The 18,928-nt window shown below is 42.5% G+C and overlaps 1 protein-coding gene across 1 annotated transcript; it reads right to left on the minus strand.

The window, feature by feature from the left end:
• Positions 1 to 1,654: 1,654 nt before the first annotated feature.
• wdr45b (WD repeat domain 45B) lies at positions 1,655 to 13,664 on the minus strand. Its single transcript, XM_083933251.1, has 10 exons — positions 13,410 to 13,664; positions 11,479 to 11,553; positions 8,852 to 8,953; positions 7,249 to 7,336; positions 5,582 to 5,676; positions 5,196 to 5,386; positions 5,020 to 5,105; positions 3,801 to 3,902; positions 3,560 to 3,681; positions 1,655 to 3,293 (listed from the first exon to the last, which is right to left on the minus strand). The coding sequence occupies exons 1-10, from the start codon at positions 13,474 to 13,476 to the stop codon at positions 3,187 to 3,189; spliced, it is 1,035 nt and encodes a 344-aa protein (XP_083789377.1). The 5' UTR covers positions 13,477 to 13,664; the 3' UTR covers positions 1,655 to 3,186.
• Between the last annotated feature and the right edge of the window lie 5,264 nt (positions 13,665 to 18,928).

Here is an 18,928-nt window from a genome sequence, read left to right on the forward strand (position 1 = left end):
CCCTATCAGGGTCGTGGGGCACTGGAGCCAATCCCAGCTGACATTGGGCGTGAGTCGGGGTCCACCCTGAAAAGGGCGCCAGTCTATCATAGGACACATAGAGACAGACAACCGTTCACAGTCACATTCACACTCACACCTACGGGCGATTTAGAGTCATCAATGAACCTAACACCTGCATGGATTTGGACTGTTGGAGGAAGCCGGAGAAAACCCACACAGACACGGGGAGAACATGCAAACTCCACACAGAAGGGCCCCAGCCGGGATTCAAACCAGGAACCCTCTTGCCGCCCAGGATCAAGTACAGTATGTCCTAGTACATAGTACATCAAATGCAGTATGGATTGGGTTTTGCACTATGTAAGCCAGCATGCTTTTCTGGCTATTCTGACCCACAGTCCTTTGGGCTGCATATACTGCATGAGCAAGAAGATCAAAGTCCACGGTGAAGTAATATAAAGATTTAATGTGCATAGACTGGATATAAAGATGGACGACAAGTCTCCAAGCCAAAATATCTTTGATGTAGGGGCCACCATGTTGTAATTTTGGGACAAGAATCTGCACAGTAGGGATCGGGCAGTATCTAAGTCCCGAGCACACACCCGCTTGACCAACCGCACGGATCACAGCTGAAGTTTCACCTCGTTCTTACAGCATCAAATAATAACTAATGAAAACCAAGCTTATCAGAAAACTACCGGTACCTAAAATGACAGAAACCATCTTGGGTAAAATGATTTACCCAATCCACCCATCTGCTAACATGGAGGGGGCGGGACTTATGGCCTGTACTGCAGCCAGCCACCATGGGGTGAACCAGGTGCTTTGGCTTCATTTTAAGGGAGCTGTAAAGCCGTCCATCTAAATATAGTCTATGAGTATGACACAGTAATATGCAACAGTAGAAAAGAAAAAAAGACACGATATGGAACTCTGCATGTATTTATAGTCTCGATCATGTCATGGTGGACACTGATCTACTTAATAAGGTCAGTGCTCAGATACCAGTCCAGGATATATGGGATCAGTGCACGTCATCCTCGTTAGTTATCCTAAATGAGATTTTATAAATATATATATAAATACCTTAATACATACAATTGAGGAGAGACTAGATGAGGATATGATTCTATTCAAGCATCCATCCATCTTCAACCGCTTGTCCCTTCATCGGGCGTGAGGCCATAGACACCAGTCTATCACAGGACACATAGAGACAAACAGAGACAGACGACCATTCATTTACGGGCGATTTAAAGTCATCAATGAACCTAACATCTGCATGTCTTTGGACTGTGGGAGGAAGCTGGAGAAAACCCACACAGACACGGGGAGAACATGCAAACTCCACACAGAAGGGCCCCAGCTGGGAATCAAACCTGGAACCCTCTTGCTATGAGGCGACAGTGCTAACCACCATCTCACCACGCCGCCCTATTCAAGCATACAATATGCTTTTTTAAAGAGTCAGGGTAAAAGACATTACACATGTATTCAGATCTGGAGTTCCATCCATTACCTAAACATCAAATAGTATTTTCTTGCAAACTGGTGGTTAGAAACAGCTACAATATCCAATTCAACAGCCCATACCGTGTTAACTGTAAAAGCAGATGTTAAAACTTTATTCACACATTTAGATGCAGGTTTTACAATCATTCTGAGTGTCAGACACAAGTTGGCTTTTCAGTTTGTGCAGCATCCCTCCTGTAGTCAGTGACTGCCAAGTGCTGTGCACGTTCAACAGAGTGACGCCTGCCACTTTTACAATCTGGTGCAGAAAGCAACACAATTGAAATGTGTTTTTTTTGTACTGGAACAATAAAAATGGTGTCAATCAACAAGACAAATGGAAAAACATGTACATTTTTTAATTATACATTAACAAAGGCCCTCTTCCACACAGTTCCACTGTGTTGGACCCGAAACTGAACAGATCTCCGGTTTATGGCCACAGGCTTCAACAAAGCACTCCCTGATTAGCATTAGCTGAGGGCAGGCTGAAGCAGTTTACAGAGATGCACATGACGGAGACGTGTCAGGGTTTTCAACTAAAAAAGATACAATACAGCTGTGACTGGAGAGCCGCACAGGCCAACCGAAAGTATGCGAAACAACCAATCATCCTGGTTTAATAAAGGATTAACATAAAAGGAAGTGCAGCGTCGAACTAAGTTCAAGATACTCACATTTTTACAAATGATCAGGGCTACTGAATCTCACTCAATCGATTAGGATTCTGTGATTTAAGATGGAAACCGCGTGTGTGCGAGTTTTCCTGTTCGGGCAGGAAAAACAAACACGTTCACTAACGGTTCAACATTTTGGGAAATATGCTTATTTGCATTGTGGCCCAGTGAGATGAGAAGATTGGTGCCGCTCTATGAGAGGAGGGCCGGATCGATCTTCTCACCCCGCGCTCAAATAACTGAATTTCACAAACACTCTTTCACAAGCTTTTAACAAAAAAATCATATTGCACAATGTATGAAAAAAAGGAAATAAAAATACATGTTCATTTTTTTCTGCTACTATTCTGTACAGCTCTATGTAGTTTAAAGTTCAGTCTGGCGCGTTGTGTTTATACAGTGAATATAAGAAAAACTAGTAATACTAAGGTGGCGCTCCTCCTGACTCTGCTTTGCGGACACCTAATATGGTACATTGGTATATACACAGTCACACAGGTATACTATTATGTGCACGCATACAGATTCTCTCCAGTCTCGAGGCACTCCCTATCGTTAGGTTAGGTGGTGTTAGTTGACAAAAATCTTTTCAATCTGTCGAACTGTCAGAATCATCTATGTGATTAAAAATAATAGTCCTTTGTAAATTCCTCGGAAGACATCTTAAAAAGCGGCATGAAGTCCATTAAAAAAAAAAAAAACTTTCCCTCTTTTCTCTAGTGTTTGGTTTTGGGAGCCCCTATGTCCAGGGACGATCCTCGGGAGTCAGTGAGAGACAGAAGTCTGAGTTCCTGTCCGCGCCTCCATCCGTTCTTCGCGGCGAGGGGTTTCCCCAAAGTCTGTGCTTCTCTTTCTCCATCCTCCCTTCATCTGGCGCTCTCTCACAGAGTCTGTCGAGATAAGGAGAAGTGCAGCGGGGGACCTCTCCTCTAAAATAAAACAAAACGGGCTGTGTCGTAGCAAGTCTCCGGAGGGGGGAGGGGATCAAAGGTCATATTTTCTCGTCGGTCATTTCCAGGAACTGGGCGTACACATCTCGGGCACACTCCCCTTTCTGGTTGAACAGGAACTTGTAGTAGCTGCCGTCAGCACAAATGGCTGCAAAACGTGGAGGGAGAGAAATACGCAGAGTCAGCAAACTCAGGCCAGACACAGAAACCCTGACACTCCTGCTGTTTTACTCTAATGGACTGGAGCACACTGCAGTGATAGGGAAGTCAAAGCAGTTCTAACGTGACATGTCTCAGGCTTCATCCACACTACTACACTACATTTGGGTTTAAACACACTTCTCTTTTGCCACGTTCAATCGTCGTTGGATCAGTGAGAGTGACGAGATGAGACGGGCGACAAACTGAACTCACCTATGACGGCATTGGGCTCTGTTCCGAAGGCACACACACAGGGAGAGCCTGAGGGGACCTGGAACTTGGAGAAGCTCCACTTTGAGCTGAAGTATTTGGGCAGAAAGCTGGCTGATGCCAAACTGCAGAGAGAGGGACACACGATCAGTGGGAAGACGAGCCCAATTCACTTTAATATCAACGTTGTTTTTAGACGTCATTTGTATGGAAAACAAATTTAAAAAACCCACAGCAGACTAACCTTGACTGTTTGTTCCTTTTGGGGTCTTCTGCAGCAAAGATGTGCACTGTGCCATGGTCACTGGACACACAGATGAGGGACGCATCCTGGTTGAAATTAATGCTGAGAAAGACAGAGCACGTGGAAATCAAACTACTATAAAGCCAGGAATCTGGGTGTGTGTGTGTGTGTGTGTGTGTGTGTGTGTGTGTGTGTGTGTGTGTGTGTGTGTGTGTGTGTGTGTGTGTGTGTGTGTGTGTGTGTGTGTGTGTGTGTCCTTCGCATATCTTGAGAACCGTTAATGCGATCTACTTCATACAAGCTTTCATGAGCTCAGTTATGTATCAGTAACCCTTTCAGATCAACAGACAAGATACAACAGGTCATTTTGAGCCAGATTCTTGAAACGATGACACCGCTAACATACATTAGCTGTTGGCTGTAGTCTTTGCGTTGTGTTCAAGCGCCACTTTTCGGGCGAGACACAACAGTCGGCCTTCGTCAGCACTAGTTCTTAAATGTCTGGATGGTGTGTCAGGGCCTTCGCACGGTACTAGAATAGAGTGTTTGTGGTCCATGTCTAATGTAGAAACTCACACCGAGGCTACAACTTGTCAACATACTGTATGTTTGTAGGAGGAGTTGATGTATTTATGCAATTTGTTTATGATGCATTATGCAGAGGTTTTCTTCTCCATCAACATCTTTTATACTGTTAACTTTACTGTGTTTTCATCTTAAAGGTGGAATCTGGAGAATGAGCAGAGCTCCTCCATCTAGTGTCTCAAGATCGTAGTCACAACAACAAAAAATAACTCCAGCAGTCAGGTTGCCAGGTTTGTGGCAGAGTGTGTCAGTGATCAGCCTGCTCCATGTCAGTGATGAATCATACAGGGGAACCACTCATTTGGACCAATCAATTCATCTGACAACAGTGTTTAACGTTAGCCAGTCTTCAACTGGAAGTTTTTCTTTGAGTGGTGTGTAATCCATTAGCTAGCTCTCAACTCAAAATGATTCTTGGTTCTGTAGCAACAGACAAACCTGGCAACGACCCCTCAAAACGCCCCGATGGTGTATTCTTTTTTTTTTTTTTTAAATAAAAATATAGATAGCTAAATATAGCTTTTAATAAAGATCCTACATATTCAACCTTTAATGTCACGAGCATGAACAAAATGACAGAACCGTTGCAATGCTGTTGGTAAAGAAGTGAACAGTGTTGTTGCTCAATGCTCACCAGTAAATGTTAGCTGCCTGAGAGCCTCGTCTTAGCTCCTGTATGAGCTGACCTGCAGATGTGTCGAAAATTCTAATAAGAGTCCCCTATGGAAACACAACAAGGATTAGACACAAGCCGGCAACCGTAGAAACAAACAACTGAAAAAAATGTAAATTCACTTCGTCTTGGCTTACTTTCTCTGATGCGGTCGCTATCCTTGTGCCCTGCAGATTCAGAGCGATACAGCACAGCGCCCCCTCGTGGGCCGGGATGTCTACTGGGGGCTTCTCTGTGTTGGCCAGGTCCACGATCTGCACGTGGCCTGAATGAGTCCCAGGGAACGCCAGCAGGGAGTTGTTGCTGTTGGGACACAGCACGCACAGACCTGAGGGGAGAAAAAGAGCTTTTGAACTAGATTTGACGACAACTTCAAATAATGCTCCGTGGTTGAAAGGATGCTACAGCGCGTGGATTCCGTTTGCTGAAGCAGCTTAAGAGTCTGTGTGGTTCAAGAGGTTTGAGTGAGTGTGTAGAGCACAACAGGCTGATTAAAAAGGCTTAGTTGAAACGGTGAGCTCACCTTTTGGGTTATAGCAGGTCTCAAACACATGCAGCTGATGGGGATTGTGGGTAAAGGTGAAGACTTTGATCATTGAGTCCAGGACCACCACGATCCTGAGAACAAAGGAGAACCAACCTCAGGCTCAAATTTAAATTAAATGTCAAGACTCTACTGCATTCACAAGCGTAATACTAATCTGACACTGCTCCACTGACGACGCATGGGAGAATAAATTCAAGACACATTAGATACCAAGCAAACTGCTAGTGTCTGCATGATAGTGTGTCCCTGTCTCATTAGTAGGGATGTCACAAGAAACGCTAAATCCAGAATAAAAAACACAGACGATGCCTATTGAGGCACCAGAAGTTTTGGTGCTGAGTCTCTTCAGTAACTAGTGTGGGCAGTATAGGGTGTTCCAGTCATACTTGCATTCAGAAGTAGAAAGTCACAGAGAAGTGGAACTCACATGACACAACAAACCCCATATGGAAGTGAACTAGAGCGATCGCTTCGCCCCGACTCGTTGATAAAAAGGCACCATGAGTCGTGTATGAAAGTACTCTGCGTATGAGGTAGAGGACCGTGGAGTTATCATCAATTCGCAGAAGCCACTATGCAAACGATGCTACCGCGGTTTTCACAACAAGGGAGGAAAAACTTCCATTTTAGTGTTTACCGTAAAAACAAGCAACGTTCAAATACGCGCCCGACACATTTCCTCAAACAAAACTATAAAGACGGATCAGATAGGCAACATTACATTATAATGAAAAACTAAACAAGGAGGCATTCACGGGGACAGCTGCGGTACAGCTACTAATTCAAGGTGATTTTGATTCATTTATGAACAACATCCAAATGTGTTGCAATAATGCCTTATGTTATGTAGCATGTATGCTGTAAGTTTAACATTAGCCTGTACCTCGTAGTAATGCAGCCTTAGCTAATCAGCACGTCTCTTTACAGTTCAGTCGGCCTTATCGACGAAATACTTTTGCAAATGTTTTTCAAAAAAAAAAAAATGTGACATTAAATTGTTTGCAGATTCTTTTTGGCAGTTTTTTAAGCCTTTACTATATAGGACAGACAGGAAATGGGGTGAGAGAGAGGGGGAGACATGCAGCACAGGGCCGCAGGTCGGAGTCGAACCCATGGCCACTGCCTCAAGGACCTTCAGCCTCTTTACATGGGGTGTCTGCTCTAAGCACTGTGCTAACTACCTCCACCACCATGTCTGTAACAATGACTGCATGTGCTGTTACTTATCAGGTGTGTGTGCGTGTATGAATCTTAAGTTGTTGCACTGTGACCAATGGTTACACTGTATCCTGTTGATGTTATTTTCTGTATCTCTGTTATACAGTAAACATGGCATTTTAATATTTGGAAAATTTGCTAATAAAGAAGTTCATGTTTAAGTAAATGGGATCTTCTTTTTTTTTTACTGTGGTATTGAATTGGCATCGAGAATCGTGTAATTTTCTACTGAATTTTTGGTTTCGTGACATCTTTACTCAATAGTACAGTACTGCTGTGTGGAAGATCAGAATATATTGAAACACAGTGACTGTTCCTGAAGAAGAACCTCCCATCCACTCACTAATGCAATTCTTTGGCAACAGTAACAGATTTCACCAACACAATGACAGGAGACGAGCCCTGGTCAGCTTCCATTTTTTTACCTGTCACGCCGAAGCTTCACTGCCTTGACTTCTGTCGAGAACTCAATCTCAATAACTGTCTTCTTCTTCAGGTCGTCCCAGATCATCACTAGAGTGACAAACAAATAGTTCACAGTCACATGGATACTTCATTTATCAGTCAAAGGACATGACCTAGAATGATGTGGAGTTTGCAGGGTTTGACCTTTATCAACATGAAGTGCAAAATGAAAATTTCCCATTTTTTATTTGATTGACTGAACATGTTAAATATCTACAGTATAAAGCTCAGAAGCTTTTACAAAACAATATTACTGTATACATTTAAGTGTGTCATCTAATATTTTATTCAATTACTTTGATCATGTTTTGGTTTTCATTTCAGTCTCGGTATAGAGATATTTGAGGCTGGTGTCGTACCACCAGAATTTTGGTATTGTCACAACACTGTGTCACTGTATCACATGTTTCCAGTACTTTCTGACAGTTGATAACAATCGTTCTTAATGAGAACATCAATAAGTTGAACAAGCAGCAGAAAATAGATGATAATATAATATAATGGCAAACTGAAATTGGTCGTAGTTTACATACACAGTGTTCTCTATGCCCTGGTGACAGACTGTAAGGAGGGGTTTTAGTTTGTGTAAAATATTCTCAACAAACAACCATCTGAGTAAATAGGATAAATACATTTTGACTTACTTTTACAACTTAAATTACATCTTTGTTATTGCAGAGAGAATAAAGTACGGAAAAGAAGGCTCTATTGGGTACCAGCACAGAATTCCAGGTACCGATATCAGTTCAAAAGTGAACTGTACACGACCATGTCCTTCTCTCTACTGACGATTGTGCTACTATACTGCATGAAGTTGGAGGTTTTTATGTCAGGTCAGGTTTGAGTGCTAGGAGTTTTGATAGTTTTTATAGTTTGGGCGGGGCAGATTAGCTCACACATGCTAGACGCAGACACTGTTGCCTTACATGTCAAGCCTCTTTTACCTCCGGGATGCCAGTGTTCTGTCAATATGTGCTCCCTATCCAAATGTGCTACTTGGTAGTTCTGCACATGTGCGGCAGCGTGAGCGCGGGCTGATATAAACCCATGTAGTGTGAACATTACTGGATAGGGGGTTAGTAATGTATCGGAATACACTACACTGAAAAAAATATGATGAAATATCATAAATGTTCCCCGTATCCTTACAGTACACTAAGCCCTGTTTGTCATAATATTGATGGATATACATCAGAGTTGGCATTTTTTTCGACAAAGCGTAAATTGTCACATTGGCACGCTCTCTAAATTCACAGTAGGGCAGCATTAGATCCTCGTGGTTTGGTTCAGTGTCAAAAAGCAAAGCTCCATTAGTGCAACACTGTGGAACCTCTGTGTAAAAGAGGCTGGTGTTTGTTTAGTACAGGTGTGACTGTGCAGACTCAAACACACCTCCTGCAGCACAATCCACGGTTACAACAATCCCACTCATAGACCGTGGATGTATGATGTCTGCTGTCAGCCCGTAATCACACACAAAGGCATTTCATAACTAACATCGCCGTCTACGGCAGGGAAAAGCAGAAACAAATCAATACTGCTAACTTGAGTAGTGGAACGCACCTTTGTTGGTTGGGTACTTTGGCTTCTTTCCTCCTCCCACTAGTGCTAAATAGTTACACCTGAACAGCATCTCCACGTGGCCAACCCCGCCCTCCAGGAACTCTGAAAGTCAATGTCATTGGTAGGGATCGTTAATATAATACTGTTAGAAGGAATTGCAACCCTTATTATCAAATAACATCTTCACACACTGCTTATTCAGCTTTAATGGCTCAGCCCTCCATTGCAAAGCATGATGACAAGGATTTGTTTTTATTTTCAATTGAGCAGCCATGCTTCAACAGCCTACTGTCATGCATAATGTGAACATTGGTATTTTAGGATTGTCTCAGTGATGTGTTCAAAAACCAAGCCGCTGATAGCTGCTGGCTAGAACAGTCCCCTAGACTCCCGCCTCTCATTAATGAGAAGAAATGTTTTACAAGCTCTATTTAATAAATACGGCACAGGACCGTTTTGGTGGAGTTTAAGGTTTTGTCCTCAGCTTCAAGGAACTCCATAAGGGTGCACTCATACTGTCCATCCGTACCGTGCCCAAGCTTGTTTCACGGCTAAAGTCTAGTTCGTTTGACCAGTGTGAGTGCAAATGTACCACGCCTAGGAGCGGTACGGTTGCCGTCCACGGCCCGTTTGGGAGAGGTGGGCTTTTGTAAAGCACGTTTGCACATGTACGAGCACGAGTGTGCGCACGTGTACGAGCATGAGGCCTACGGCGGTTCTGACATAATTTTATGTGCTATTGTTCGGACATAGAAAAAAAGAAGGAGGAACCATGCGCGGACATTTAAAACACTGGCGATTCACGTTGGTGTGATGCGGAGGTGGAGTGTTTACTGCAGATTTGGTCGATGAAAAGATTCAAAAACAGTCGACAAGACGCACAAAAACTCTGAGGTCTATGGAAAGATTTGTAAACAAAGTGACGCATCGCAATGACGCCATCAATGCGTGTGACGTGTTACGGTGTGATGACGTATGGACAGCAAGAAGCATTCGCAGAGGCCCAGGTAGTGTGAGTACAAACGGGCCTGGAGGGGGGGACAAGTACCATAAAGCACGGGGCACATTACGGATGGACAGTGTGAGTGCGCCCTAAGAGAGCTTCATCCCAAGTGCCATCCACCAGCTTAACAGTTAATAGCACTCTGGCTGCAATTTTTTAACTGCAGGTTTTTAAATCTCGCTCGGGTCCCAAACTTTAGCTGTGGTCGAAATTTATTGGTCAGGACTGTTTTTCTTCCAAAAAACTCTGATGTACAGCACACATAACATCAGCAGGAAAGAGAACTTTAGGCTTTAGAGACTCCGCTCAAAGAATTGCACATGGATTAACACAGGGAAAAAAGACTAAAGGGCCACACTTGGTCCTTTGAACAAGTACTTGATCTCAGTCCGCTGACTTAGAAAAGTCACCGAAGGAGGTCATGTGCCGTGTGACATTTTAAGCCGGATTGAGTTCCTCTTCTACCCCTGCATGTTTAAGGAGGTCCAACTGTGTCACAATACTTATTTCCTGTGTGCAACAGAATTAGTTGGTTGGAATTATATTTCTGCAGTCACAAGCCATAAAGCCAAATTTTGTTTTTTCCTACAAGATATTTGTATTAACACAAAGGGCTACCCCAGTATATTTAGTATTTGTATCATACATAAGCACAAATATGCAATTTAAATATTAAAACAAATGTATGACATGGCTCAAAATTCCTGCTTCTGGCCCAAAAAAAAATGGCAAAATAAAATTGTTTATTTACTACGATGCATGATTAAATGCTTAAGTCATTTTTAAAGCCAAAATGCCAAAGTGTCCCTCAGTCTAACTTCTCAAATGTGATGCTTTTCTGTTTTATACCATTATAAACCAAATATCTGTGGGTTTCAGACTGTTGGTGGGATCAAATAAGACATTATATTATGACATTCCATGGACCAAACGGTTATTCAATAAACTGAGGACATAATGGGGGTTAATAAAGCATAATCACTGGTTGTGTGCCCAGGATTCAACAGCAGAGCTGCAACCATTGATCAACTAATTGATTAGTTGCCAACTATAAAATGAATCGCCATCTGTTTTTATACGCTATTATTTATTTTGAGTCATTTTTAAGAAAAAACTAAATGTCCAAATTCTCTGATTTCAGCTCCTTTAATGTGACTACTTTGTGGTCGCTTTCCTCCTTTGTGACCGTAAACTGAACGTCTTTGAGTTGTGGACAAAACGAAACATTTGTGGACGGCATCTGGGGCTTTAAGAATTAACATTTTCACCATTTTCTGACCGTCTCTAAACCAAACAACTAATCCATTAATCCAGATAATAGACAGATTAACCGATAATGACAAACTATTGTTAGTTGCAGCCCTATACAACAGTTCTTTGAATTATAGCATTTGATAGATGAAAAAGAAATATCCGCGACACCATCTATTAGACAGCAATGCTGGATTCCAAACATTTTAATTTGTCAAATGTTTACCTTTTGAACAATAATAATGCATTAAGTATCATGATCATCGTGTTGCGATTTATTGTCAGAACACTCAGTGAATTTGTCTACAGGTTTATACACCCTAACAAAACAAAACATGAAAATGTATTTTCTACCAATGATAACCCTTGTTACCTTGTTTCTCCTTCTCCTTAAGAGGATCTGTGTTGTACACGCGGAATCCGTTCTCCATTCCACAGGCGAAGCATCCTGGAGAGACACACAGAGAGGACACAGCTCTCAGAAACGGATCATGAATTCAATATGATTGATGTCATATCAGACATATCTTTCCCAAGGTGTGAGGTTAATACCACAGTGAAAAAAGATCTGATGGGGAGCTGACACAGCCTGGAACAAACCACTAACTCTGGTGGAATTCATGGAAAACTGGCACACTGGATGTTGACCTTATGCTGCGTTCCAGTGCCGTGGGAGGTCGGAACTTTTGGACCTCCAACTCCGAAAAGTGCACTGGAATTCTTGTTGAAGTGGAACTTCGAACTCGCAAACTCAGGGGCGCTCAACCAACCCCGACCTCACCAAGATAAGTCAGAGAACAATGGTGGCGCCCGTCGAGACACAAATTGTGAGAGAGAAAACGTCAAAGAATAGGCTGTAAACGTTACTTCCCTGTACGTAGGGTTATATTAGATACTGTGATTTTACAAAGCTTGTTTTGAATATTCTGGCCTGAAAATACAAGTTATAATCTCTTAGCACACATATATATTATAGGCTACATTAATTTGCAGACTCTTATGATTTACTATTACAGTATATTTTTTCTATACACATGGATGTTTCATTTGGATGAAACAAAAATATAAATGTAAAGTGTCACAGCAGTACTGAAGGCCCTTTGTAATATTGAACCCAGTTCCATTTCATATTCATATGTAGAGCTTTTACATAAACGGCTCCAGATCCGTCAATGAAGATGTTTTAGCTGAATACCGCTCTAGTGTCAACCAATGTGATCCACTGCTGGACAATATGTTAATTAACGTATTGGATCGCGGTCATCCATGTTTTCTGTTTATGTTCGACTTCAATGGTCTGGAGCGCTTTGAAGTCGGAGCTCGTAGACTGCATGTAGGATAGTCCCATGTCCCGGTGCATAGGAATGCAGCAGTAGATAGTATATAAAATGTTGACATATGATGACAGTGATGTTGAGTGTCATGGCTCTTCAAGGGATCATGTGAGGACACGTGACCCGCACAACGTTACGCTACCCTTAGTTTTAACAAAGCTAGTTGGCACCAGGGATTTAATTAAACTAATGTGAAGTTACAGCATTAAAGAAACATTAAAGAATACTTTCATTTTACGGCCTGTGTAAAGGTAACGTTCTGTGGGTGGGGAGCGAAGAACATTTCAACAGTGCTCACTTTTACTATCTAAGTTAGGGATTAACAGAAGATTACTTATGAAAACTGGCACCATAGTGAAAGCCCCGGGCATGTAGCTAACGTAACATTAGCCCAATGTCGCGTCCAAAACCGCCAAACTTAACGTAACGTTAGCAAGTTGTTACCTAGCGAGCTAACGTTAGCGGTTTCCCGGTTGTGTTAACAAGGCACAGCTCATGTGGTAGACGGTGGAAATTGGGCTAAGGCTAGCGTTAGCTTTCAGTTAAGTTCACCTACGTAACTGCCTACATACTGTTCACATTGCAGTACTTTACCTTTAACCACATATTTATGTCTAACTTAACACCCACTGATATATTGACATGTTCTGTTTAGCTTTCTTAGTATATGTGTTGCCTGGAAACAAAAAAAGCTAAGTTAGCTGTTAGCTGACGTAGTTTTCAGCTAAAGCTAACATTAACGTTCATTTAACGGTCCCTACTTTAAATTAATGTTTCTGGGTCGACTAACGTTACCGTACAACAGCAACAGCATCGATACATTATTATCGTCACAAGCATAAGAACATGTAAATGTGTGTTTATGTGTAGCTCATGCTGTGGGAAGACATCTGTTTAGCAACGTTAGCTTAGTATTCACGACGCTTCGCATTTCCATTTGGAAGAAAAAGATATGAGCTCCGCTTCTTACCATGATCCTGGTTGAATCCAGCGTAGAGGAGCCCGTTCCCGTGAGGATTAGACGGCAGTAAATTCATTATTTTAACAGAACAACCGAGAGCCAAATAAAGTTAACAGGTTAATCCTCCAGCCGATGCCTGAAGAGCTAGTCCGGCTAATGTTACCATCCTCCGGAGTGTGTTGGGAAGAGAGAAGAAAACAACAGAGGCTGGTTCCTGTTTGGAGAGAGCTGTCACCAGCGAGGGTCAAAGGGAGTCTTCTGTGAACTTCGCTAACGGATTTGAGCCAACATATAACGCTGGAATGATTTCATTATGATACCCATTGTTGTTTTTATCTGATAGTAAACGTTTGCCAATGCTTTTGAGACAGTCGGTAATCGAAGAAAGGCTTTAATCAACCGACCAACTAACGCTACGACTTCAGTTCCCCTTATCGATAATTCGATCACGTTACCCGAGACTCAGTTTGTCGTCATGCTAAATATAGAGACGCTTCGGTTAGTGGAAGTTAACGTAAGTGAGTTAACTGAGAGAGCATCGGTATTTAGTGACGTGGCGTATCACCGTAAGAACACAGACTAGATGTCACTAGTACTTAAAGTATGTTTGTGAAAGCGTAATATTTAATCGGACGATATATGAGTATGTGTAATATAGCCCCAGTGGCCTAATGGATAAGGCACTGGCCTCCTAAGCCAGGGATTGTGGGTTCGAGTCCCATCTGGGGTGGTTTCTTTTTTTTTTTTTTTAATCGGAAGATGCTCAATATACAAATAAAAGTCGTTATAATGGGATAAATTAAGTAATTTAATTCAAAAAGACTGAAACATCATCATTTACGCATTCATCTGATGCTGCAACGTTGCTATAACTCAGCTGCTGCGATTGGACTGGCTCAGCGGTAACGCCTCCTAACAACGTCCTAACACTTTAGCGACCCCGTTCCCAACAGCGCCTAACAAATGGGGAGGAGGAGGAGGAGAACGGGCGGGGAGAGGCTCAAGCAAGGGCCGTTTCTTCAGTCGAATACTCTGCTAACATTACAGTCTGACCGGTGGTTTTCTCTCTATACAATGACCAAGAGAGGACCGGCCCCGAGTAAAATGATCCATAACCAAATCAACAATTACAGACATGGTGGGTACATTAATTAAAGAACACATCACTGAAAATGAAGGCTCAGAGTTTTTGAAACTGTTCAAAAATAAAAACCTCTCAGAGAGCATCAGAGACGTGCGCTGGCTCTTATCTGTAAACAGACAAACAGTCAGAGCTGTTGTGTCTTGGAGTTGCTATGTTACAACAGCATCTTTTAATGACTGCGGTCATTTCAGCCGCCGATTGAAAAAGCCCCGTCAAGCCAGCCGCCGCTTAGTGTCTGTTGCGCGTCTATAAGGGCACTTACGGTCTATAAGTAAGACTCGGTCAAAGTGGTTTGGAGAGCGATTTTTATACCCTGCGCAATGGTAAAACACGAGGGAAATGATAGGTTTGCTAATATTTACAATGGATTCTTGTTCACAGTGATCCTTACTATCATTATGGAAAATATCAAGACATTTTACTGTATGCTTTCATAATAAATTCAATTCAAAATCCCGTCCAGTGTCAAAGTGCATACTGGCGAATGGATATTTTCCTGATTTTCAGAAATTAATTAAAAACATTGCATAGACACTTAGTATGTATTGGTTTTCTGTTATCTTCTTCGATTGGACAGCTTTTTATCATAAGGTTACTTAAACAAAGTAATAAATTTTCCATAGGCACTATCAATGTCTCGTTTATGGTATAGTATGTCCCTGGTTTGGGCCAGTGTTTTGTTTTTGGGGCCTGTATCTACCCTGGTTAAAAGATTCACGCTTCTTACTGATGTCCACAACCAATTTATGAAAACTGTAACAACATAAAACACATTTTACATTTGTTATTTTCACAGATAAGTTTCTTATACATGGGTACACAAGTTTTTAATATTTAGAATAATTACCGTGTACGCCTGTACGAGTTTTCTCTCGTCTCTCTTCTCTCTCTCCGTCTCTCCCTCTCGTCTCTCTGTTTCTCACTAACAACTTAGGCTCACGTCCAACGTCACTTGGACAGGAAGTGACCTCTACCACTATTTTAATTGAAACATTTCAATACATTTTTACAGTTGAGCTATTAAACTGCATTTAAGTTTCATCACAAATGTATGTAAACATATTAAAATAATAAAACCAATTAGAAATCAATGATGACTTCACTAACTTCCGGTGTTGCCACGGTAACTCATTGCTTTATTTCAGCGGCAGCTACAGGGCCTTTTTTAGTGCATTGGTCGCTTCCTGAGATCTCACTCGTCTGTATTCTGTTATCTAAAAACCAATATATACTAAATGTCCATGGATTACAAAGGGTTTACAAAATGCCTTCAAAATGTTATAAAAAGCACTAGACAGAGATTTCATAAGACAGAGAACTAATGGAAATAAATACAAAAAGTACAAAAATAAGTTAACTTTTATGATAAGAGCAAGCAAGAAATATTATTACACGAAATTATTAGATCAGACCTGGCCAAACAAATCCTAGATCCAGGGGCATGTGGAGAAATCCCTATCCTTATTATAATACTATCATTATTAACAGAGTGAGTGTGAGTTCCTCCCCAGTAATCTTTCCGTTTACTATGCAGGGTGTTTAGGGAATTGAAAGTGTTGCAGTGAAGCTCAAAGACAATGATAATCGACAACAACCTCTTAGGGAATCATTTTAATTAAGTCTTGAAAATTAGGAAATGATCCCTATGCACTTTGAACCTGGGAGAGATTTTGAATTGAATGTATTATAAAACCATACATTAAAATGTTTTGATATTTTCCATAATGACAGTCAGAGTCACCGTGAACAAGAATCCATTGAAAATATTAGCAAACTCCTATGGAATCATTTTAATTTATTCTTGAAAATCAGGAAATTTGCACAGGGTATAAAAAACTGCTTTCCCATCCACTTTGGCCAAGTCGGTTTGGCACCCGTACCGTAAGTGCAGTTATAGACACGCAACACATACAAAGTGGCGGCTGACGTGACCGCAGTTGTTAATGGACTGTTACAGAGCGATGGAAGTGTAGGGCTAAACTTTGAGTTGTCCTATAAATCTGTCATGTTCTGTGTCCTGGAAAACAGCCCCACAGAGAAACACAAGGAACTGATGCAGCTGATCATCTGCATGGTGTGCATGAAACTGTGGAAGCCCAGTTGCATAATGATCCTCCAGCAGACTGTTATAGACAGTGACTCTGTGTGCAAACAGGTGCTCACTGAGCTCCGGAGGAGATGAAGCCTGGACCAGAACCAGCTCCTCCCATGATGGAGAGCTTTGAACTTGTGACACAGCACTTTCAAAACATCATGGACTTCGTAAGCGCTTTCTTCTGACTTTGCACTACTGCACATGTTTTTTTCTGTGATATGTACTGTGTGTTCTTTATTGAGTGGACATAACGTGTAAAATTGTAAACTCTAATAAAGTTTAAAAAGTAAATCGGACTCGTACTGGGGAGGACTTAGGAATTTGATTTGGGTAATTTTGTCCTTTTTTTATCCCGATCAAAATAATATGTTTCCAAGCTGTGACTGAGTTGTGTTGATTCCAATTTGCCTCTACACAGAGGTGAGGTTGAAGTCTTTTTGTTTGCTAATTTCCATATCCTGTCAGTCTATTTGTTCTGATCAGGTCTCTGAGAAGGAAACTCATCCAGCCTGAAATACATATAGGTGAAACAAAACGACTAGATCGTAAAATTGTCCTTTTTGCTGTTTTCTCTTCATTTCCAGGAGCCCAGTTTTGACCGAGGTGTGTGCCAAAGTCCTGACCCTCCAGCCAAGACCTGAAAGACCACCGTCAGCCTCCCCTACACAGAGAAAGACCACCGTCAGCCTCCTCTACACAGAGAAAGACCACCGTCGGCCTCCCCTACACAGAGAAAGACCGGCGTCAGCCTCCTCTACACAGAGAAAGACCACCGTCGGCCTCCCCTACACAGAGAAAGACCACCGTCAGCCTCCTGTACACAGAGAAAGACCACCGTCAGCCTCCTCTACACAGAGAAAGACCACCGTCAGCCTCCCCTACACAGAGAAAGACTACCGTCAGCCTCCCCTACACAGAGAAAGACCACCGTCGGCCTCCCCTACACAGAGAAAGACTACCGTCAGCCTCCTGTACACAGAGAAAGACCACCGTCAGCCTCCCCTACACAGAGAAAGACTACCGTCAGCCTCCCCTACACAGAGAAAGACCACCGTCGGCCTCCCCTACACAGAGAAAGACCACCGTCGGCCTCCCCTACACAGAGAAAGACTACCGTCAGCCTCCTGTACACAGAGAAAGACCACCGTCAGCCTCCCCTACACAGAGAAAGACTACCGTCAGCCTCCCCTACACAGAGAAAGACCTGCGTCAGCCTCCCCTACACAGAGAAAGACTACCGTCAGCTTCCCCTACACAGAGCAACTCTGCAGAGAGACCACCGTCAGCCTCCTCTACACAGAGAAAGACTACCGTCAGCCTCCTCTACACAGAGAGAGACCACCGTCAGCTTCCCCTACACAGAGAAAGACCACCATCAGCCTCCCCTACACAGAGAAAGACTACCGTCAGCCTCCTGTACACAGAGAAAGACCACCATCAGCCTCCCCTACACAGAGCCGCTCTGCAGACGTAAGACTGCTAAAGTGTAAACTATTTTTGCCCTAATGTTACAATCTGCCTCTGTGGGCTTAAACTGGATATGACCAATAAAAATGTATCACCGTGACCTGGCTGGATGCAGGCTATTAGGCTGCTCACTATCGCCGCCCTCCTTGAGGCAGAGGTAGGGCCTGCCTCAAGGCAGCATATTCCCTGTGGATTTATGTCACATCAATAAGATGTAAATATTACACATATACGTAAAATACATTACTGAACACCATGGAAAAGAAGACGTATACTTTTATTTCATAAAAGTGTCCTCAACCATCATATTGGAAACATACACAGAAATGGGAACAAGCACGCGCAGAGGGCACGCGCTCAATACAGTTTGTGAGTGATTGCGCAATCTGGAGGGAGGCTCGGTTGACCATGCCTCACCTCTCGTCTCCGAAGAGACTCCGTTAATTTAAACAGGAAATACAGAATTTTCTGCCATTTTTACTATAAAAACGGTCAAAATACAACAAGAACCACACCAAAATCATAGTCCAGAGGACAAATATTAATACTTGTGTTATTTTATTATTTCGTTTCTTATTCCTCTCATGATGACAGGGGAGGCACAGCCTCACCTGCCTCCCCTGACTGCACGTCACTGCCTCGTACTGGGCAGGAATTAGGAATTTCATTTGGGTAATTTTATCCTTCCGATCGGTGGCAGTAGTCAGTCCATAGGTGACTCGGCTGGGAACCGTAGGGTCACAGGTTCGAGCCCCTTTGTGGACCATGAATGGAGAGTGGACTGGTGGCTGGAGAGGTGCTCAGTTCATCTCCTGGGCACTG

This window comes from Echiichthys vipera, assembly GCF_963691815.1.
Source record: "Echiichthys vipera genome assembly, chromosome: 18".
Lineage (NCBI taxonomy): Eukaryota > Metazoa > Chordata > Actinopteri > Perciformes > Trachinidae > Echiichthys > Echiichthys vipera.